This window comes from Chiloscyllium punctatum, chromosome 10 (genome assembly GCF_047496795.1).
Source record: "Chiloscyllium punctatum isolate Juve2018m chromosome 10, sChiPun1.3, whole genome shotgun sequence".
Classification (NCBI taxonomy): Eukaryota; Metazoa; Chordata; class Chondrichthyes; order Orectolobiformes; family Hemiscylliidae; genus Chiloscyllium; species Chiloscyllium punctatum.
Genome location: NC_092748.1, coordinates 99165493 through 99190573, shown reverse-complemented (window position 1 = coordinate 99190573; position 25081 = coordinate 99165493). Strand labels below are relative to the sequence as shown.

Sequence of the window (25081 nt, the reverse complement as noted above, 5' to 3'; positions counted from 1 at the left end):
ATCTTACCATTAAGTGTATAAGTCTTGCGAAGATTTGCTTTCCCAAAATGCAGCACTTTGTATTTATCAGAATTAAACGCCATCTGCCACTTCTCAGCCCAATGACTCATCTGATCAAGATCCTGTTGTAATTTGAGGTAACCTTCTTCGCTGTCCATTACACCTCCAATTTTGGCGTCATCTGCAAACTTACTAACTATACCTCTTATGCTCACATCCAAATCATTTATATAAATGACGAAACGTAGTGGACCAGCACCGATCCTTTTGGCATTCCATTGGTCACAGACCTCCAGTCTGAAAAACAACCCTCCACCACCATCCCTCTGTCTTCTATCTTTGAGCCAGCTCCAGAGCTGACTGGAAAATCCCAGTGAGCCTTCGACAACAGATCCTAATCGGTCCGAAAAGCTGCTCAAGTGGGTGAGTCGCCCTCCCAACATCACCCACATCCATTTCGCTTTTCAGAAAATGGAATAAAGAGCCCACAGGTGGAATGGAGAAATCCACTGCTAGCATGAAGTTCCACGTTCACACACCTGTGTTCCTACTCCTAACAGAAGCTAAAAATCCAAGCTGAGTGAAGTTATTTGAAAGCCTTTACTTCAAATGTGTGCCCAGATCTACATAATCCTCACCTACTTTCTATCTTTGACGTGTTTTACCACCAGTCCATTTTTAGCAATAAAAACCTACTCACGGGACATTATTAAAAAACAATTAATAACAAACATAATTTTAAGATGGAATTAGATTAATTTGTTTGCCTAACCAGAATTCAAGATTCTGGGTATAGGTGGGAATGTGGAATTTAGAACACAAACAAATCAGACCCAAAGTGCTGAATGGAGGATTTAGGAGTAGGCCATTTGGCCATGCAAGCCTGCTCTGCCATGTGACATCATCACTGTTGATCTGCTTATAGTGTCAACTCCACCTCGTTTGTCTCTTTCTTTCCATGCCACTCCCCTCTTCCAACAAAAAAAATCCATTCTTTATCCCCTTTTACGTAAGAATATGACAATACTTAAATTTGGCCCAGTTGATCATATTATTCACTTGTCTTTGCAATTATTAATCTTTTGCGAATTATGGCTTCCCATCTCATTGTAAATATCAGTTTGACCCAAATCTCCTACTCCTTAATTATAGCTCTTTTGCTCCCCCCACCTCCACTGAGTTCATTAACTTCATTGGTAGAATACAATTCCTACGAGGTCAAATCAGTCTCCAAAAAACCTTGCCAACTTGCCATTCTTGTGTTGAAAACTTTCCCTCTTTCAACATGATTATTCGATCTTCTTTAGTAAACTGTTCAACTGAGGGGGGTATTACAGCCAAGTCTAATTCATTTTTTTCTTTCGGCATTCGCATACTCCAACAGATATTTCCACAATGTAAGAATGTGGAGCATAGCTGTTGCTGAACTTGGGAGAGAAAGGTATGGTATCACTAAATCAAGTGACCAGAATTTAGAATTTTAGTCTGCTGCTCACTTTTATTAAATAATTCGGATATCAAAGGAGCAATGGGACACTTATATTTTACTTAATTCAGTTTAGCAGATTAATATTTGAGTTACACAATGTCAAAACAAAACAATTAGCACTGAGCAACTTTAAATGACTTAGCAAAAATTTCAATAGTTCCTAATTGGATTGCTAAAAATATGCTACCTACTAGCTAACATCGATAAAGAACTGGACTTTAGTTCAAAGCTGCTTATGCATTTTTCCAAATGGCTAAAACAACCAGACATTTGATAAATACAGCTGTTTTTCTTATTAGCAGCTTTGATAGGTCATCAGTTTAAAACAAATTAACCAGAGGAAGATTATCGTAAGAGCGGTGACTGAGCAATTACAATAGCAAAAGCATCCAGAATACAAAACTTTATGGGTGCTTTTCATAACAGCACCATTACAAATAAAATACCTGCCTTGTATGCAGAGATGTAGTTTCAAAAGAAACAGAAAACCAACACAAACATTCAAATAAAACGTTCCAGTGTAGTTTGATGTTGCAAGAAATTGAGTTTTGCTTCTAAAATCGATTTGAGACAAATTAGTATTTGCATGAAAATAACATTTTACTTGTTGGGAACACAGACAACCCTGAAATTGTACATTCTTCAAAGAGGGAAAAAGGAATAATTGATACAAAAAGAGGTGCATATTTTGTGTACTTACTCGAATAATTAATCTTATAGCTGCTATACCAGATGTAGCTATGATTTTGGCACTATTAGGTACAAGATTGAACAACGTTGGCATAATAGCTTCTGCACCATGATCAAAACGGTTTCCCAAAACAGATGAGAGATGCCTACAGAGAGAGGTAAATAAGTAGGCTTTCAGCTCAAGCATTGAGTATTTAGCTAGAGATCTCCACTGATGAATAAAATTGAATAAAACACAATACACCATTGAAAAAGTATGTTTTAAAATATGTTATGCAGATGCTAGAAATCTGAAGTACAGAATGCTGCAGAAACTCAGCACTCCTGGCAGCATCTATGGAGTGAAACAGAGTTAATGTTGAGTCAGGTGTTACTCTTCAGAACTCAACAGAAAAATGAATCATATTGGACTTGAAACATGAACTCTGTTTTTCTCCACACAGATATTGCCAGACCCACTGAGATTCACCAGCATTCTCTGCACTTCTTTTAAAATAAAGTTATTAATATTGTTTCACAAGGAGATCTGAAAGTATGTCACTCAATTTTGAGGACATTGTTCATTAAAGAGACTGGACTATTCATTTTTATACACTGTACATGTCTTTATGTCTCTTTGACTATGATTATTCTGGATTGTGCTTTTAACCTAAAAACACAATCTAAGCTATTCAGCAGGCACATAGCAAATGGGAGTCAGAAGAATTGTGCTTCTTCAAATAATGCCATAAGATCTTTTACACTGATTTGGAGAGACAGGCAGTCCATTGGCTTCTGGATCAGTGGTACTGGAAGAGCACAGCAGTACAGGCAGCATCCGAGGAGCAGTAAAATCGGCATTTCATTAGGAATAAAGGCAGAGAGCCTGAAGGGTGGAGAGATAAGCTAGGGGAGGGTGGGGGTGGGGAGAAAGTAGCATAGAGTACAATAGGTGAGTGGGGATGGGGATGAAGGTGATAGGTCGGGGGCGGGGGGAGGGTGGAGTGGATAGGTGGAAAAGAAGATAGGCAGGTTGGACAAGCCATGGGGACAGTGCTGAGCTGGAAGTTTGGAACTAGAGTGAGGTGGGGGAAGGGGAAATGAGGAAACTGTTGAAGTCCACATTGATGCCCTGGGGTTGAAGTGTTCCGAGGCAGAAGATGAGGCGTTCTTCCTCCAGGCGTCTGGTGATGAGGGAGCGGTGGTGAAGGAGGCCCAGGACCTCCATGTCCTCGGCAGAGTGGGAGGGGGAGTTGAAATGTTGGGCCACAGGGCGGTGTGGTTGATTGGTGCAAGTATCCCGGAGATGTTCCCTAAAGCGCTCTGCTAGGAGGAATCCAGTCTCCCCAATATAAAGGAGACCGCATCGGGATCCACGGATACAATAAATGATATTAGTGGATGTGCAGTTAAAACTTTGATGGATGTGGAAGGCTCCTTTAGGGCTTTAGATGGAGGGGAGGGAGGAGGTGTGGGCGCAGGCTTTGCAGTTCCTGCAGTGGCAGGGCAAGGTGCCAGGATTGGAGGGTGGGCTGCAGGGGGACGTGGCCTGACCAGGTAGTCACGGAGGGAATGGTCTTTGCAGAAGGCAGAAAGGGGTGGGGAGGGAAATATATCCCTGGTGGTGGGGTCCGTTTGGAGGTGGCGGAAATGTCGGCAGATGATTTGGTTTATGCGAAGGTTGGTAGGGTGGAAGGTGAGCACCAGGGGCGTTCTGTCCTTGTTACGGTTGGAGGGGTGGGGTCTGAGGGCGGAGGTGTGGGATGTGGACGAGATGCGTTGGAGGGCATCTTTAACCACGTGGGAAGGGAAATTGCGGTCTCTAAAGGAGGAGGCCATCTGGTGTGTTCTGTGGTGGAACTGGTCCTCCTGGGAGCAGATATGGCAGAGGCAGAGGAATTGGGAATACGGGATGGCATTTTTGCAAGAGGTAGGGTGGGAAGAGGTGTAATCCAGGTAGCTGTGGGAGTCAGGGGTTTGCAAAAAATGTCAGTGTCAAGTTGGTCATCATTAATGGAGGTGGAGAGGTCCAGGAAGGGGAGGGAGGCGTCAGAGATGGTCCAGAGATGGTCCCCTGCAGCCCACCCTCCAATCCTGGCACCTTGCCCTGCCACTGCAGGAACTGCAAAGCCTGCGCCCACACCTCCTCCCTCCCCTCCATCTAAAGCCCTAAAGGAGCCTTCCACATCCATCAAAGTTTTAACTGCACATCCACTAATATCATTTATTGTATCCGTGGATCCCGATGCGGTCTCCTTTATATTGGGGAGACTGGATTCCTCCTAGCAGAGCGCTTTAGGGAACATCTCCGGGATACTTGCACCAATCAACCACACCGCCCTGTGGCCCAACATTTCAACTCCCCCTCCCACTCTGCCGAGGACATGGAGGTCCTGGGCCTCCTTCACCACCGCTCCCTCATCACCAGACGCCTGGAGAAAGAAAGCCTCATCTTCTGCCTCGGAACACTTCAACCCCAGGGCATCAATGCGGACTTCAACAGTTTCCTCATTTCCCCTTCCCCCACCTCACTCTCGTTCCAAACTTCCAGCATAGCACTGTCCCCATGACTTGTCCTACCTGCCTATCTTCTTTTCCATCTATCCACTCCACCCTCCCCCCGCCCTGACCTATCACCTTCATCCCCTCCCCCACTCACCTATTGTACTCTATGCTACTTTCTCCCCACCCCCACCCTCCTCTAGCTTATCTCTCCACCCTTCAGGCTCTCTGCTTTTATTCCTGATGAAGGGCTTTTGCCCGAAATGTCGATTTTATTGCTCCTCAGATGCTGCCTGAACTGCTGCGCTGTTCCAGCACCACTACTCCATAATCTGATTTCCAGCATCGGCAGTCATTGTTTTTACCTAGTCCATTGGCTTGCACAGTTGTTGCATTAGTGTCACATCTCATCGAAATAAGGCTTGAACTAATGACTTTTTGAGGCTGATGCATCTACTTACGCAGGAGATGAAGCAAGGTGCCCCAGTTTTTAAAAAAGCCTTCATTAAACTTTCTATATGGGAAAAAAACCCACCCTAAGTGTCCCTGGCAATTTACAAACTTCAACATTGCAATGAATCATGAGCAGTGCCCAGAAGTAGAAGGACTCCAATCCCCATAAGATGCAACAGCATAAGTTTGGCTTATGTGAAGCATAGTACAAACAATTTCCTTGTAGGAATATCAAGAGAATGGGAGGTCAGTAACTTGGTCAAAATTAGGTCAAGGGAGGAGATGATAATTCCCCTCCATGATGTAACCATGGGGATAGATGAGAGGCAGAATCACAGACAGTTGAATGGACAGGGCTTTTCCTCAGTCGAAGAGTTAATCCTAACAAGACAGTACCAGGTAAACGTAAGGTTTCCACTCTAGCACCATGGCAAATAAGAACAAAAAGATTCAGCAGTTAGAGAGCAAACGAAACAAAAATGGAGAAATAAATGATGGCATTTCACTAAATACAAAACCTAAGGGAACATCAGGATGTGGCAAGGAAAATCGGAATAAGAATGATTTACAAGTGTAATAAATCAATGTCTACCTGGTTTGCATCAACCAAATCCCAAAAATGAACTTATAAAAAGTGTATTATAAGCAACTAAAATTCACATTACAAGATTAACAACCAAACCTTTACTGTTAATTGGCAAAGTTTGATCATGTTCATTTCATTACTTACCCCAATGTTATACAAGCTTCCCGTACAACTTGTGATCGTAGATCTTTTGCTGATAATTTAAATGCTCCATCTAAAAGTCGCAGATTTTGGAAGAAACATTCATATTCTGCCGCTCCACTTAGCATTAAAGACCTAATTTTTTTAAGCTGTCAACAAAAAAAGTTGTTTTTATGTAAGTTATCAGTACATTAGAGAGAAGAGGTTAGCAGAAGAAAACTTGGAATGCATGAGGTTCACTTAACCCTTCGTTTTGGTTAAGCTTTCCATGAGTGTACAATTATTATAAACCATCCAGGACTCTTCTATCCAAAAGAATCTCAAAAATGAATCTTGTAACACAACTGGAAGCCAAACTTTAGGTAATTTATTAACACCCATCTATCCTCCATGCAAGCCCAGTTTCTCCCTTGACAGGGAATTAGAAGTGAAGGATGAAATGTTTTTAATCTCCCAGTTTGGTGTGGACAAATATGTCAATCTAATTGGCTGTTTATCTGTTTGGTGACATATCTGCTGTGGCATCCGAGAGATTCCCTCAACATGACATGGATTAGACTGCTGGTCAGGAAGACAGAAAACCATTGCACAGAGAATGATAGGTTTTGTGGTTAGCTTTCTTTAATGTCAGCATGAGAATGTCATTGCTTGACTATTGAGTGCAAAATTTAACCCAAGGTTTTCATTTGAAATGAAAGGTAAGTGCAAACAACAGCATGGAAAACGAAAATCTTCATTTTCATTTGTGTCAAAGTAAGAGCTGAATTTTTCCCTGATGGTATTTCATATTATTGTGCACAATTGTCAAGACATACAGGAATTTTTTAGCAATCATTATAGAGTCAGAGACATATACAGCACGGAAACAGACCCTTCAGTCAACCTCTTCCCTACCGAACAGACATCCCAACATAATCTAGTCCCATTTGCCAGCATCAGGCCCATATTCCTCTAAACCCTTCCAAATCATATATCCATGCACATGGCTTTTAAATGTTGTAATTGTACCAGCCTTCATCACTTCTTCTGGCAGCTCATTCTATACACGTATGAAAACATTATCCCTTAGGACCCTTTTAAATCTTTCCCCTCCCCTCTCACCCTAAATCTATGCCCTCTAATTCTGGACTATCCTACCCAGAAGAAAATACCTTGTCCGTCTACCCTATCCATGTCCCTCATGATTTTGTAAACCTCTATAAGGTCACCCCTCAGCCTTCAATGCTCTCGAGAAAAAAGCCCCAGTCCGTTCAGCCTTTCCTTATAGCTCAAACCCTCCAACCCTGGCAATATCCTTGTAAATCTTTTCTGAACCTTTTCAAGTTACATAACATCCTCCTACAGCAGGGAGATCAAAACTGCACACAGTATTCCAACAGTGGCCGAACCAATATCCTGTACAGGTGCAACGTGACCTCCCAACTCCTCTACTTAATGCACTGACCAATAAAGACAAGTATACCAAACACCTTCTTCACTATCCTGTCTACCTGCAACTCCACTTTCAAGCAGCTATGAACCTGCACTCCAAGGTCTCTTTGTTCAGCAACACTCCCCAGGACCTCACCTTTAAGTGTAAAAGTCCTGCCCTAACTTGATTTTCCAAAACGCAGCACCTCACATTTATCTAAGTTGAACTCTGCAGCCCATTTGTCCATCTTATCAAGATCCTGTTGCACTCTGAGGTAACCTTCTTCACTGTCCACTCCACCTCCAATTGTGGTGTCATCTGCAAACCTACTAACCATACCTCCTATCTTCACACTCAAATCACTTGTATAAATGATGAAAAGCAGTGGACCCAGCACCAACCTTTGTAGCACACTGCCGCTCAGATGCCTCCAGTCTGAAAAGCAACCCTCCACTACCACCCTCTGTCTTCTATCTTCAAGCTAGTTACGCATCCAAATGGCTAATTCTCCCTTTATTCTCTGTGATCTAACCTTGCTAACAAGGAATCTTGATGAATGCCTTACTGAAGTCCACATAAATCAGATCCACTGCTCTGCCATCAATCATCTTCAAAAAACTTGATTAAAAGTTATTAAAAGCATTACTCAAGACCAATTTCACAGTAAAGATAACAGCCTTGAAAGATTAAAACAAACAACTGTTATTAAAATTGTTTTTTTTTCAAACCCTGAATACATTCAATACCAAAGAGAACATCAGATTTGAAGGCTCAAAACACTTACAGCAGCTACTCGCTGTTCCCAATCATGCTTATCGTCAGATAAAACTTCTCTAATTTTGTTGATAGATTCTTCGAGGTCTCGGTTGGAAAAAATCTATAAGTGAAGTAAATAGAGGTCAGCTTATCCCATCAAATTTTGGGCATTAACAGAAAAATACATGTTTCTTATTGCATTATATTTAATTAGTAATAATAAACAAAATGAAGCTACTTTGCAGCAAAAACATGTGACTGAATTATATTATTAAAATAATAAGCAGTAATTTATTGCACTAGTGATCCGGAAACAATGTTGGTCAAAATTACTAACTTCAACAGATGAATAAAGTATACATTTAAGTTCTAGATTTTGTTTATGCAAACAATTTCAATTTGCTGGTAAATCTGCTCATTTACAAAAGATTAATATTGTGCAAAAGATCATGTCAAGCAGACTACAGTCACAGCCTTCCTACACTTATAGATCCACATAACTGAATAGTGACACTGTAAGACACTGACACTGTGATAACCCCTACAAGACGCAAGGGGGATATTCACTATTTAATCTTCCTGTGGAACTCACTATGTACAAGTTTCCTTGCTAACAACCACTGGCTTCTCCTGAACTCATCACCAGAGCACTTTCTAAAGCACACCCTCACCAAAATGGGCTTTGCTTACAAATATTTAATTCAAATGATGGATGGTGGCGAGTAGATTTAAAAAAGGAAAAAATAAAAATGCATTTAAAAAGTCATAGTACTCCTGGTGGTGGGAAAGTTACTCAGTCGTGCCTAGTAGCACTTCTGGGTATCGAGAAAAGAGAAAACAAATTTAAAAACAAAGCAGATCCTCTACTGATTCTGGCAATTGGACCCCTTTCTAGTTATTTGGAAAATCTTTTGCTGCATTTTTGGTTGCACTTCAGCCTGATCTTTGGGCATCTAGTGCAGAGGTGTGTGGGCAAATTTTAGGACCTCCTCATGGGTCTACACCTAGACCAGCCAGGATGGCTACAAACAGGTCCAGACAGTGAGTAGGGGTAATATCTCTTGACTGTCTGCCCCTATTCCACAGTTATGTACATGCCTGGGTGTCACTGGAGAGGGAGCACTTTTTTTTCAATTCATTCACAGGATGTGGCCATCTCTGGTTAGGCCAGCATTTGTTCCCCATCTGGCACTTGACCAGACCAGGTAAGGATGGCAGTTTCCTTCCCTAAAGGACATCAGTGTACCAGGTGGGTTTTTCTGATGATCGACAATCATGAGACCCTTCATTCCAGATTTCTTTTTGAATTCAAATTCTGCCATCTGCCATGGTGGTATTTGAACCTGGGTCTCTGGATTAATAGACCTGTGATAATACCACGAGGCCATCACCTCTCACAATACTCTCAATACTTTGAGAGAGATGTAGGTACCATGAGGAAAAGTGTGTTTTATTTCCCCCCTGTAACTCCATTTTGATTTAATCCCTTCATGCTTTCCCTACACCCCCTCACTTTTGATGGCTCACATTGCCCATAATGGATTTTGCCCGTTAATCTCTAATCAGCTACATGGGCGATTAGTGGTGGTGGTGGTTAACAGGTTAAAAACCAAAAACAAAAGTCACAGCAATATGATGGTAGGCAAGTCATTCAGCTGTGTGTGATAGAGTTCTGAATAGAAGTGAAAAAGAATAAAGCAGACCCGCAGAGCTCTTGTGGCACAGTGGCAGTGACCCTATTATTTAAATCAGGAGTCCCAAGTTAAAGTTCCACTTGTTCCAGGGTGTGTCATAACATCTCTGAACAGATCGATTTTTAAAATAAAAAGCAGACCCTTGATCGTGGTATTGTGATAATGTTCCTGCCTCTAGACCAAGAGGCCTGATTTTAAGTCCTACTTAAATAGATAGCAACTCTAAGATTTGATAACAAAACAAAATAATGAAGACCTTTGTGTTTTTTTTTAATAAAGCAGACGCAACTCCTTACGGTACAATGGTAGTGATCCGACCAGGAGTCCTGGGTTAAAGTCCCATCTGCTCCATAAATGCGTCATAACATCTCTGTATAGGTTGATTACAAAATATCTGAAGTGTGAGCAGTAATATGCAGAAATATAAAGCAGATTCAGCTTCTTATGGTACAATTGTAGTGTCCATATTTGTGGACCAGGTGGTCTGAGTTCATGTCCCACATGTTCCAAAAGGTGTGTAATAACATATCTGAAGAGGATGACTAAAAAAAAAAGCAGACCCAATAGATCTGCAGAAAAGATCCTTTGATCTAACTTGTCCACGCTGACCAGGCATCCCAATCTGATCGAGTGCCATTTGTTAGCATTTGGCCCACATCCCTCTAAACTCTTGCTATTCATATTCAACCAGATACATTTTGAATGTTGTAGTTTTGCCCTGTTTCCATGTGTGCACCATGCTCTTCATTAAAAACCTACCCCACAGGCCCTTGTAAAATCTTTCCCAAGTCCTCTCATTTTGGATTTCCCTATCCTCGGAAAAGGACTTTGGCTATTCACCTATTCATGCCCTTCATGATTTTCTCAATCTCTATTCAGGTCACCCCTCAGCCTCTGAGGCTCTGGGGGGGAAAAAAAAAGCCTCAGCTATTCAGCCTCTCCGTTTAGCTCAAACCCTCCAGTTCCTGCAACATCCTTGTAAACCTTTTCTGCACCCTCTCAAGTTCAACAACATCCTTCCTATAGGACGGTGACCATAACTGTACACAGTATTCCAGAAGTGGCCTCACTAATGTTCCATATAACCACAACATGACATCTCAACTCCAATACTCAATGCTCTGAGTTATGAAGGCAGGCATACCAAATGCTTTCTTCACCACCCTGCCTACCTGCAACTCCAATTTCAAGAAATTATGCACCTGCATCCCTACGTCACTTTGTTTGGCAACACTCTCAGGGCCTTAACTATTAACTGGATAAGCTTGGCTGGTTTGCCTGACCAAAAGGCAATACCTCACATTTATTTAAATTGCTATCAAAGGAACCTTGGCAAGTTGCTGCAGAGAACATTGCAGATGCTGCATGCAACATAGCATTAGGAGCAAGTAAGTCATTTGACCCCTTTAGTCTGCTCTGCCATTTAATAATTTAGCTAATCTTAATATGGCTTCATCTATACATTATTGCCAACTTCAAGTAACCTCAAATTCCCTTGTTAATCAAGAATTATCCATCTCTGCTTTAAAATTATTCCATGACTGTGTTTCTATAACTAAACATATCCAGGTAATTATTGTAAAAACCCATCTGGTTCACCAATGTCCCTCAGGAAAAGAAATCTGCCATCCAGCCTTGTCTGAGCCACATGTGACTCTAAAGTCAGAGCAATGTGGCTGACCTTATGCTGCCACTGGGTAATTAGTGATGGACAATAAATGCAGGTCTCGTGAGATAAACAAGTTATTTTAACAATTCCAATTATTAGTACATTGTATCATCTTTGAACTGCTTCTAAAAGCTTTTATTTCATTTCTTAAATAAGGAGATTAAAATTCTACACAGTACTTCAGGTGTGGTCTCACCAATACAGCAAAACATTCCTACTTTCATATTTCATTCTCCTTGCACATATCCACAATATTACCTTTGCCTTCTTAATCACTTGCTTTGGTAACATTACACACCAAAGTACCTTGAGGTTCTGGAATCTCTCTCCATTTAAATAATATGTTACACTGCTCCCACTGTGAACCAGTGGTGGAAGAGTGGAATGCTTAAGTTGGCAGATATAGTGCTGATTAAGCATTTTGCTTCTTACCCGAGAGACAATGTTAAGCCTCTTCAGTATTGGCAGAACTACACTAATCCGAGCAAATGGAAAGCACTCCATCACATTCTGGACTTGTAGTTTGCAAATGTAGACATACTTTGTAGAGTCAGGTGGTGTCACTTCCAGCTTCTGGCCAGCTGTTATGGCCACAGTATTTTTAGAATCATGGTTTAGTGCATTTACGTTGTGAAGCTACATATAAAGCATAGGTAACAGAAAAGCCAAAGGTTTTCATATTTCAACTATGGAAGTTTCTAATTTTAAGGAAATCTGTATTAAATTGACTAAATGAATGGATTTTACTGTTACTTGCAGTAGTAACATAAAGATGTAATAAAAGCTGACTTTTCTCAATGGTAGTTGAAGGTCACATGTAAAGTAAGTTTCAACAAACTCAATAAATAGGAATAATCACAGTTTTTACTGCCATATGCTTTTAAATGCTTTATGTTGTTCCTTCACAGCTAATTCTTAGGTTTAGAGGAACAGTACTGTACTTGCAACCAAATGCACATTACAAAATAATCCAAGACAAACAGCAAACTTTCAAACTTGGCATGGATCTAAATTTTGAGGTTTCTCGTTCTCAAATAAAAGCGACATGGGCAACTGAAGTTACCACCAGAATCAGATTACCTGCAATGTTGGAACTTCCTCAAACGCACGGATAAAATCATCTTCATCAACAGCACCCGCACCGTCTTTGACTATTGAGGAATGAGAAGTAAATAATAAAGAATGGTTGAATAAAGAATGCTTGGTTGATCTGTGAAGGTTGGGAAACAGTTTTTATTGTATAGGTACAGATAGAGTGGAACACATTCTCTCTGTTCAAGGTTTATGAAAAGATTTGTAGCTCGGGTGCTCGTTGTTGTGGTTCTGTTCGCGGAGCTGGGAATTTGTGTTGCAGACGTTTCGTCCCCTGTCTAGGTGACATCCTCAGTGCTTGAGAGCCTCCTATGAAGCGCTTCTGTGATCTTTCCTCTGGCATTTGTACTACAGCAGAAACTGAAACACCTGATCAGCGGATCCAGACACACTATACAATCAACACAGGAATTCTTGGACATCATCAGAAATATACACATAGACAAGGAAAAAACCATGGACTCATTCGATGTAACGGCACTGTTCACCTCTATCGACAAAACCCTAGCCAGAGAAACAATAGCCAACCTGCTGGACATACAGAACAGACAACAGGACATTGAACCTATCAATAAAGACGGCATACTTAAACTACTGGACTTGTGCCTCACAACACACTTCACATTTAACAACCAAATATATGAACAAATCAACGGCACAACCATGGGCTCACCCATCTCTGGACTCATAGCAGAAGTGGTAGTGCAAAGATTAGAACAAACAGTCTTACCGCAAATTCAACCCAAGCTCTGAGTCAGATATGTGGATGACACCTTTGTAATCATTAAAAACACAGAAATAGAGAACACACACTGGATCATCAACGCCACACTCACAGGAATCCGATTCACTAGAGAGGAAGAAAAGGACAACTAACTCCCATTCCTGGACGTGATGGTACAGAGAATACCTAACGGAGAATTCACCACAAAGGTATACAGGAAAGCCACACACACAGACCAAGTCCTGAACTACGAAAGCAACCACCCCAACACACACAAAAGAAGTTGCATCAAGACACTATTCAAGAGTGCCACAACACACTGCAGCACACCAGAACTGCAAAAAAAGAGGAGGAAGAACACGTATACAATGTATTCGTCAAAACGGATACACGCGCAATTTCATCAACAGATGCCGAAGGGAAGGACAACGGAACGAGGACATGCCACAACCCAAAGGACTAGCCACACTATCATACATCAAGAGCATTTCCGAACTGACAGCCAGACTACTGTGACCACTAGGACTCATAACAGCACACAAACCAACAGCCACTCTCAGACAACAACTCACCAGAACGAAGGACCCGATACCCAGCATGAGCAAAACCAATGTAGTGTACAAAATCCCATGCAAGGACTGCACAAAACACTACATAGGACAAACAGGAAGACAGCTAACGATCCGTATCCATGAACACCAACTAGCCACGAAACGACACGAGCAGCTACCCTTAGTAGCCACACACGCAGATGACAAGCAACATGAATTCGACTGGGACAACACTACTATTATAGGACAAGCCAAACAGAGAACAGCCAGGGAATTCCTAGAGGCATGGCACTCAACCACAGATTCAATCAATAAGCACATCGACCTGGACCCAATATACCGGCCACTGCAACGGACAGCTGAAACTGACAACCGGAAGCGGCAGATTCAAACCACTACAAATGCCAGAGGAAAGATCACAGAAGCGCTTCACAGGAGGCTCCCAAGCATTGAGGATGTCACCTAGACAGGGGACGAAACGTCTGCAACACAAATTCCCAGCTCAGCGAACAGAACCACAACATTCTCTCTGTTTCTGGAACCAAAATGCTCTGGTAAAATCCTTGCATCCCAATTCTATTAATATATCCGATACAGGCTTTCCATTTCCTATATGAGCAGAAAGATTGCGAAATTGGACCAAAGTAGCAACCAATTTGGTTATCTGTGAAACTCATTTCACATCAAGACACTTACAACCACCAGAGAATTAAACCATACCTGGTCTGGATTGAAACCTAGAACTAAATGCTGCCGTATCCTAGGTATTGAGCCACCCATTCACCACAATTATGAATCTGAAATATGTCAGGCATTGCTCTGTTACAAACAGAAGGTACACTGCGTATTAGCCGAGACCAGTAAGTTTACATGCCAATTGAAGCAGTTTTACCAGAAAGAATGTTTTTACATCTTTAAATTTCTCCGTAACTGAGGATATGGTTATACAATATGCCATCTAACAGATTTTTACCTCCCACTTTATTTATCTGCAGGGGGTTAAGAAAGATTATAGAAACTAATATTTACGAAACAAATCACCTCAATTTTCTATTTCTGGGATTTAACAACTGAATTTCACAAAAAAAACCTGAAGCTGAATTGTTATGTTTCAGCCAATGTTCCTATCAGACAAGTCAGATTCCAAAATGAAATCTCGCTTGTTAATCATATATTGTTTTGGCTTTAATTTAACTTGGTGGTTTTCCACTACAACATAAACACAAGGCTGCCGATTTGGTTTTAATTATAAAACATAAGTTGACTGCACAAAAGAAACAAAAATAAAATAAACAAAGCTATTCATCTTTAATTGTTTGAAAATTTTCAAAACAGGTGGCAAAATAATCCCATCTATTCAAAAACAACTACTGTTTTTCAGTTCTGGACCTATATGCAGTGAAGTCTTTTTCTTTGGTTCATATAACTAAGATCTTAGACCTTCTCAGCTTTGAATAACCAATACAAGTTCCTAGCTAAACACTACTAGTATGGAAGGTTTCGCAAACAGCACTCTTCCACTGAGGTCATTTACTTTCTTAACTACACTGAACAATCTCCTTTTTCTCTGAGAAATAAAACTTGCATCTGACTTCAGAGCCCCTTCAAATTAAACCTAAAGGTTTTTAAACTACATTAAAAAAACAACTTGCTCATCGGAGACTCTGCTATGCCAACAGCTTAATATTTTGTTGAATATAAACAAACTTCTATTAACACCCCAGGAGTTCCATACTCGTTTAAAAATCACAGCTTCTCAAAAACTGATCTAGTTAATTCTTAAAACCTTTCACCAAAAAAAAACCCAACATTCAAATGCCACTCGTTTAAAATCCAAACTCATTTTAACAAATGCTATACAAAAAACCAAAATCACATGTTACATGGACTGTACTTAACACTAATAACGGAAGTAACAAAGGGACATAAATTTACAGCATTCAAAATTATAAATAACAAATCCATGTTTAGTTTATTTGTTCCATTTCATCAAACGTTTAAAAAAAAATGATGGTGAGGGTGCTGTTTTACATATGGAGATTCCGACGTTGAAGGATCCTGGTGGCAGGAATTCAAATGTAGCAGTTTACTTCAACTGAATAGGCTAGGGAAGATAAGGGTCACAATCTTGAAGTGTGCATGATCAGAGCCAGGTTACATGTTACAAGATTGGTTCTTTCCCCCAAAGGTCAGTGGACACGTGGAACACAACTAATAATTCATTCAGTGAAGGCCATTATATGGAATATCTTAAAATGAGAGTTGGACCTGTGTCTCGCTGAGACAGAGCTGATATAATATTTAACTTTTGTATACAGTATGACAACATTAATCAAGGCCAGCATGGTTCTTCAAGTTAAGCTTCAATTGGTGGGTTTCATAGAAATCTTCTAGCCGCCTACTGCCCGACTATAATTGCCTGTGTTCTATTTGGTTTTACATTTACCTTTGAAGTGACAGGGTTTTGAAGGTCGTAAAGATCAGACAGTCTTTTAACTCATTGCTCATCTTATTTAATGTGTCATTTAATCTTCTGGAAAATATTGTACCATGACTGGCAAAAATAAAATTACGTAATTTTAGATTATAGCATCTACTATAATGCTAAAGTATCAGGTTTATTTTTCAAATGTCTCACTTTCACATTCTATTTATCATGGACAAACTGTAGGAATACAACAAATACCACAATGTAGGTCACTCATTCTCTCAAGCCACTCTGCCATTCAGTAACATTTTTGTGCTTCAAATTCCACATTCCCATCTACCCCCAATAACCTTCGATTCCCTTGACAAACAAAGAAATGTCTACCTCTGCCTTAAAAATAATTCAGTGACTATCTCTATTGCCTTTGGAACCAGAGAATTTCAGTCAGTGAAAAGGATTTCTGTCCTAAGAGGGTGACCATTAATTGTTAAATAGTGCAGCCTATTTTTGGACTCACCCACAAAAGGAAACAACTTTTCTACATTCACCTTGAAAAGACAACTCTGTTCAATAAAGTTATACCTCATTCATAGAACATAGAACATAGAAAAATACAGCGCAGTACAGGCCCTTTGGCCCTCGATGTTGCGCCAATCCAAGCCCACCTAACCTACACTAGCCCACTATCCTCCATATGCCTATCCAATGCCTTTTTAAATGCCCATAAAGAGAGAGAGTCCACCACTGCTACTGGCAGGGCATTCCATGAACTCACAACCCACTGAGTAAAAAATCTACCCCTAACATCTGTCCTATACCTACCACCCCTTAATTTAAAGCTATGTCCCCTCGTAATAGCTGACTCCATACGTGGAAAAAGGTTCTCATGGTCAACCCCACCTAAACCCCTAATCATCTTGTACACCTCTATCAAGTCACCCCTAAACCTTCTTTTCTCCAATGAAAACAGCCCCAAGTGCCTCAGCCTTTCCTCATACGATCTTCCTACCATACCAGGCAACATCCTGGTAAACCTCTTCTGCACCCATTCCAGTGCCTCCACATCCTTACTATAGTATGGCGACCAAAACTGCACACATTACTCCAGATGCAACCGCACCAGAGTCTTATACATTTAAACTCCAACGGAAACATGCCCATTATAACACTTTCTTCATTAGACAGCCCACTCATCCCACATATCAACCAACTAAACCTCCTCTGAAGCACCACTGATTCATTAGTTTTCTTCCTCAATAACACCACTGAAACAGGACACGGTATTAGACATGTGGTCTCATCAATGACCTCCCAATAAGTAAATCTCTTTAAGGCAAGAAATAATTAATCATGAAAATCTCAAGTTAGATCCAGTTAACTGATCCCTAAACAGCTGTACACTAACTTTACTTATAACATGGTACACCAAATCCTCATTATCTACAAGGTAAAGGGGCACACATTTATGCAGATATTAGAAAATGCAGCTTCTACTACCCTGTTACTCTCCTATTTGCCACAAATGGTCATGCATCAGGCTGGATGAGTCTATGAGGGAATCGTAATATCCACACGGATCCATGGATAGCATATCAGTAGATAACATGTAGTAAGTGAATGTAAAACTTTATTTTAAAATACATATTTCCAAATCTTAAGGGAAAAAGCAGAAAACTTAAAAGTTCACCACTTCTGTTTTTATTCCAGTCAAGTATCTATGACATTTTGCAATTTGTTTAAACACTTACTCAATGCGGTCAAAGCCAGACAAATTGGAAGCTCGGTGATCATTAAACTTACAATGCATGATGCAGTTGACACAAAGATAGGTGAAGGGACAGGTGATGTTGAGGAAGAGGGAAGGCTGCAGAAAGACTTGAGCAGACTAGCAGAGTGGTAGATGGAATACAATATGAGCAAGTGTGAGGTTATGCACTTTAGTAGGAAGATAGGTGCAGGTTATTTTCTAAATAGGAAAGGCTTCAGAAACCCTAAGCACAAAGGGACTTAATAGACCTAGTTCAGGATTCTCTTACGGTTAAGATCAGGTTCAGTTGGCAAGGAAGGCAAATGCAATGTTAGCATTCATTTCAAGAGGGTTGGATACAAGAGCAGAGATATACTGCTGAGCTTGTATAAGGCTCTAATCAGATCCACATTTGAAATATTGTGAGCGGTTTTGGGCTCCACATCTAAGAAAGGAAGTGTTGGTGTTGAAATGAGTCCAGAGGAGGTTTACAAGAGAGGAATCCTGGAGATGAAGGGCTTGACATAGGAGGTGATGTTCAGGACTCTGACTCTACATCACTTGATGTAGTTTAGAAGGATAAGAAGGGGGATCTGATTGAACCTTACAGGATAGAGAGGCCTGGATACAGTGGACATGGAGATGGTGTTTCCGCTAGTAGGAGAGACTAGGACAAGTGCACAGTCTCAGAATGAAGGCACTACCCACTGGAACTGAGAAGCAGCAGCATTTTTTCAACCAGAGGGAAATTCATTTGTGGAACTAATTGTCGTAGATGGCTGTGGAGGTCAAGTCATTAAGTGTATTTAAAACACAAATAGATTCTTAACTTATGAAGGGATCAAGGGTTATGGGGAGAAGGTAAGAGAATTGGGAAGGAGAATCATTTCAACCATCATCAAATGGCACAGCAGATTCAATGAGCCAAATATCCAAATTCTACTCCTTTATATCTTATGTTCTTGAGGCTTTTAAACAGTTCAATTCACCCACTAACAGTCTGGAAACTTAAAGAGCTCCTAAACCTCATCTATTCTCAACAAACATCCTGAATTTCTTAACATACACCAAACAACAGCATCTTATGATTATTGCTGAAAATATTTTGAAGTTCCTATGAGATTCACACAAGCAATTTGAACCCTGTCTAATCAGAAATGTCGATGCTGCATTGTAAATTCAAACATGATTTAAGAACTCAGTGTGAAAAGTACTGAGTCATTGTCTGGCTGTGGCAGTGGCTCAGAAATGTTAACTGAAGTATGACTGTGCAAAAAAATGCTGGAGATATTTCACTTGCTGCAGTTAACAACATCTCTAACATTTGTTCATTCCAGTACAGTATGCAAAATGTTGGTTGGGTGATATATCATCCAGAGTACTTTAATTTGGTGACTTAAGAAAACCAGTTGGGACTATATACATAACAGGCACTTATACAGGTTATACGTATAATTAATCTGTAATTTCAAGTCAAATATAATGTATTTCTAGTTACTTACAGGATTACACATTATAGATTACACATCACAAGCTCCACCTCCTAATGATATTTAGAAGTGAATAAAATGGAAGAGAGATGCTCAACAGGTACAAAGGGAGCAAAACAATGGAGATCCTAGAGGAATACAGAAAATGCATGGGGGAACCTGAAGAAAGCAATTAATGGAGCAAAGAAGGGATTGAGATAAAATTAGGGAGAATCCCAAGATAGGTTACAGATACAAAAGGGGGTGAGAATAACCAGGTTAAGCCAGAGAACATTGGTAGAGTGTTAAATGAGTTCTTCACATGTGTCTTTTTTTGGGGAGACGGAAGATGCAAGCACAGAATTCGATTAAATGACTTTGACATTCTTGAATAAATTGATACAAGCAGCAAGGAGGTATTGGAGATTTTGACAGACTTAAAAGTAGACAAATCCACAGATCCAATGATTTGTATCACAGACTGCTGTGGAAGACAAGGGAGGATATTAATGGCCCCAACCCAAATTTTTAAATCAACTCTGGTTACAGGGGAGGTACCAGAGGACAACTAATGAGGCATGAGATGGGTGGTAGTGAATCAGGAAACTGTAGACCAATGAGTATAACATTAGTGATAGGGAAACTATTAGAGAAAATAGAGAATGAGAAAATTTATCTCCATTTAGAAAGGCAAAGTTTGATCAGGAATAGTCAGCAATGCCTTGTCAGATGGAGGTCATAACTAACAAATCAAATGGATTTTTTGGCAGAGGCAACGAAGTGTTGGGTGAGGGTGGGACAGTTAATATAGTTTATATGAATTTCAACAAGATATTTGACAAGGTCCTACATGGGAATCTGATAAAGAAGATAAAATCTCACTGCATCTAAAATTGGCTGAATGACAGAAGACAGAGGGTGGCAATAAAAAGCTATTTGTAACTGGTGTGCAACGGCGTACCACAGATATCAACTCGTGGCCCTTTATTAACATTGTGCGCGTGCATGCTTATGCAAGGGAAATAAGTGATTGGCTAGGTGGTTGACAGTGTGGTGGAAGCAGGATGGTGCAGAGTGGTAAGGTGGGCAGATCAGTGGCAGATTGAATTTCACACTGATAAATGTGAGGTGCACTTTGGAAAGAAGAACAAGACAAGGGAGTACTCAATGAATGGCAAGAAATAAGAAGGCCAAAGGAACAGAGGGATCTCAGGGTACTTGTCTGGATTACTGAAGATGGTACAACAGGTTGATAGGGAATTTCAGAAGCCATAGAGGATGCTTGTCTTTCTTGTTGCTTAGAGGGGATTTGAGGAAAAGTTCTTTTTTAACCCAGGGGGGTGGTCTGGATGACTGAGAGGGTAGTTGAGGCAGGAAACCTCACAATCTTTAAATAGTCCTGGATGAGCACTTGAAGAGCCACAACATTCAAGGCTATGGGACTAATGGAGTATTGGTGAAGAGAAAACAGCTACCATTTCGGGTCCAGTGACTCTTCCTCAAAAGTCGGTTTATACATTTTCACAGCTACCATCAGTTTTGAGGAAGGGTCACTGGACCCTAAACACTAACTCTGATTTCTATTCACAGATGCTGCCAGATCCACTAAGTGTTTCCAGCAAATTTTGTTTTTGCTTCTGATTTACAGCAGCCATAGTTCTTTTGGTTTTTATAGGTATTGATAGACTTTTGGCATTTAAACTTGATGGGTCGAATGGCCCTTTCTGTACTGTATAATTCTATGACCCTTAATTTACTGATGGCGAGTTTTAAAAACAAGATCTGCATCTGAATTTGAACATCACAGTGGTTCCCAATTTACAAACAATCAAATAATGAATGCTTATACAAGTACTTATGAGCACAATTCCATATATGGTATTGTATGTTGAAGATCTGACATTTAAACATTGCCTGTGCTTACAAATGGCAGCTTTCCATTGTCCTGCAGTGTGCTCAACTTGTGAACAGACGCCTCTTTGCAACCTGGGGACTGCCGGAGTTAAAAATCTGACTATTGTCAATGATAGGGGCTTTTAACTCTTGCACTTCTTCAGAATTCAAAGTATACAACTTTGAATTAAAAACTGGCCACTATTACAGCTTCCAGACTACAACATTTCAAAATATCATCCTTTTCCTAAAAGGCAGAAATGACAACATGACAAAGTGACAAAGTGTCAGCCACACCCAGAATTTCCACTCTCTTTTAAAAGGATATATTCCTTTTGGGAGTAGAGATAGCAGAATAAATATAGCATATTAAGTTTCAAACGAATATAATCTGTGGAAAAAAATACAAAATAACTTGCATGACTCTACTAATTCTGTGTAAAAGAAATCTGAAAGTTTAGATTTTACTCTACATTGATTTTTCACTGACACTACTGACTACAAGTTTAAGAATACCATCTGCAGAATTTTATTGCAAATCTGGTTAATGGAAGAAAGAGATTAACAGGTAGGCAAATATCTTGAACAAATGCTTTCAAAACAGATTGCAAGAAAAGTTATGGATCAATTAGAAGGAATAGACTTTGTTGTGCTCTAATTTATTTTTATGCTTGAAGTGAAAACAGGGTAAACGATGTAAAAACACATAGCGATTTATACACCAGATGAATGTATATCAGATATTGTTACCTGTACCAGTCCTCAAGCCAACTGCAGACGATCCTGGTCTACGACTGGTACCAACCATGCGCCGTGAACTGGGAGCTTTTGAAGACGTGGAGCTAGCAGAAGATGGCCTATTTCCATCCACCGAATCATCTTCATCAAAATTCTTATCTAGATTAAAGAATAAAAAAATGAGGAAAATTTCCTCAATAAACACTCCAAAGTATGCTTCAATATAAACAGAGCCACTCTCTACCCTTAGCTGCCAATCAGGGGTGTCACTTTCAACAGTACACATCACTGCTATATTATCTGGTGACCCCTATTCCTTTTCAAAATGACATCAGAAACACCTCTGAAAAGACTGCAAATTTCTGATCTTTTGTCCATTACATGTTCTACTCTCTTTACATTACATTTAGTGCATTTTAGTTCACTCACTCCTATGCTAAAATGTACAACTATCTCTTACAAGCACAAATTTTTTTGCAGATTAGTCTTCTCATCATCCTGCCCTTTAGCAATCGCAATCACCTCCTCTCCTTCAACAAATTCTATTTGCAATCAATCCAGACAATGATCAATCATGCTCCCACGTGCTAGGAGCCTAAGCACACATTGTCCACTGAGCATTAAAACAAATACTCATGATATGTTGGAGTGTATGTGTCAGAGTCTAAACGGAATATTCAAGATGACCCAGTCTAATGGTGGAAAGATATTGTAACTCTGTTTCAAAGTCTTTAATGACAAAGGCACTATCAAAAAATAACGGGAAGTAATAGGCAATCTCTATTGCTATTAAAACCCACTGCAAGAGTCTGCCTCAAGCATCTCATGGGAGGCGTTAGCAGGACGGCTCGAACAGCTGTCATCAATTTCCTTTGACAAATAAAATGTCAGCTTCATTATCTATTCCAGACTCTTCTGACCTCAATATTAAACAGCTGCATGTTCAAAGGCAATATTAGTGCTTTTACTGGTACACTACATCAGATCATCTTTTTGGGAATCTGCTTGTGAATTAAAACGTAAGTACAGTTTCTTAACCCACGTTTGACTAGATAGCCTCTTCATGAACTGCAGTAGAGGTCTAAACATCAATATGGATAATGAACAATACACAAGATACCTTTTCAATCTGATTTCAAATATTTTCTTAATATCATAAAAAAGACACTTGCCCAGAGCATTTACTTTATATAAGACACTTAAAAACAGTTATAATTTAAAAAACAATATGCTTCAATAATGCAGAAAGCAATGCTTTCCCCATTGTCAAGAAAAGATGCATCGTTAGTTTCCCAGCAACACATAGTTCAGAAACTAGGAAGAGGTTTGTGTGTTTAATAATAGTGAATCTATTTTTGAATAGGAGAGGATTTGATTGTGTCCCTAAAATATGGGTTTAACACATTCTTTAATTATATCAACATAATGTTCATTACAAAGCCAAACAACTTGAAAAACTACACGCGCTGATGAAAGACAATTCTACCCACCAAATGTAGTCAGTCAAATCATTCAGAATCAACTTTCTACCTACCTGGTCTTAACAGAAAAATCACATCACATATGAACTTAGCTGCAAGGTAATCAGAACCCACACAATGTAACAATAAAGCAGGAGTGGAGTTGATGTTGAAGACAGGAGGATATGATCGGAACCCAACCATGATTTTTATACTATTACAGCTACAGATTGTGTCATGAGTTATCTTCTATACAATTATCCACTTAATCAAACATCATATTTATGTCCTAAACAGTTTGGAATCAGTGTCCAAGTGGGGGCAAGTTTTAAAAAAATCCCAATCAGAAACAAATAACCATGGTCAGTGTTTGGATTTGACAGGTCCATCTGTGACATCACCAATCGACTAAGAGAGAGATCGTAATTATCCAAGCTGACGTGTACAGGGTGACTTCATGGAAAACCAATGGTAAGATTTCTGTAGTAATAGTCATACACTCAAATTGATGAACAGGGGATGTGGAGGACAGAGAGCTGGAAGAAATGAGGAGTGAATCAGGTTTTATTTCGGGTATTTACTTCTGATATTTTACCAATAAAATCACAGTAATAATCCATTAACTTAAAACATTAAAAAGATAAGATTTTTTTTCTCAAAAACAAAGCAGATAAATTGCATATTGAAGAAAACACGAACTTTAAAAGTAAACCATTACTTATACTACTTAAAATTGAACTGTTATTTTCATAATTTTATCATCTTAAGCTTCTGAACAGAAAAATTATAAGGGACTAAATGCTTGAGAAATAGAGTAGCTGCACAAAATTTGTTCTGCCTCCTAACAGAAAACTCCACAATTGCAACTAAACCAACTCTCAATAAGAATTTCCTTTTTGGCTCTGCAATTCACAATTCAGTTAATGAACCCATTTGACTTCTGATTGAAAATAAAAACATGAATTATAAAAATAAAAGCAACTGAAAGATTAAAAAGGAAATATTAAGCAAACAAAATATAAATACAGTAAAAATACAAACCAATTTTAAAACTTTTTCCATGGGGTGGGGTGGATGTGGGAAGCGGGAAGCGGTATAGTGGTAACTTCATTGTATCTGTTTTATCTACAAGACAAAGTTTTTGTTTAACACCTCAGCTATACCTCTAACTCCCAACTGGAAATCACCATATTGGAGCTTACTCCTCCTTTAATTAATCTTTACTTACAAACGCATATTTTAAAAAAAACTAGGAGATTCCCCTTTCCAATATTTTTCATGATCCCATTTTGTTTTTCGAACTTGCTTTTGCATTTCTGTTCTGAAAATTCTGTATTCGGCATGGTTCTCAATCTTGTTTACTGCCCGATATTTAGCATAAGCACAGCTTTTTCTTCTTTAACTTAATTTCTGTCTGCTTTGTCATCAGGGAGATCTGGATTTGTTTCCCCTTCCACTTATGAGGTAACAAACCTCAATGGGGTCTGAGCCATCTCCTCTTCAACAGTAACCTCCTGTTCAGCTATTATTTCTTTTTCCCCACCAATCTTTGGTTCTAAATCTATATCATCCAGTTCTGTTTTTGATCCAATGAAGTCAGTTTTCCATC

At 39.7% G+C, this 25081-nt stretch overlaps 1 protein-coding gene across 8 annotated transcripts in view; it reads right to left on the bottom strand.

The window, feature by feature from the left end:
• Positions 1-25081, bottom strand: part of clasp1a (cytoplasmic linker associated protein 1a) — a 303132-nt gene that overhangs the window by 152272 nt on the left and 125779 nt on the right. For all 8 annotated transcript variants that reach the window (XM_072579859.1, XM_072579862.1, XM_072579864.1 and 5 more), the window contains exons 9-13: positions 22025-22171; positions 12451-12521; positions 8036-8128; positions 5844-5989; positions 2190-2325 (exon numbers count right to left, since the gene is read on the bottom strand). In XM_072579859.1, the coding sequence (XP_072435960.1) occupies positions 2190-2325; positions 5844-5989; positions 8036-8128; positions 12451-12521; positions 22025-22171 (593 nt within the window). The remainder of the gene's footprint in view (positions 1-2189; positions 2326-5843; positions 5990-8035; positions 8129-12450; positions 12522-22024; positions 22172-25081) is intronic.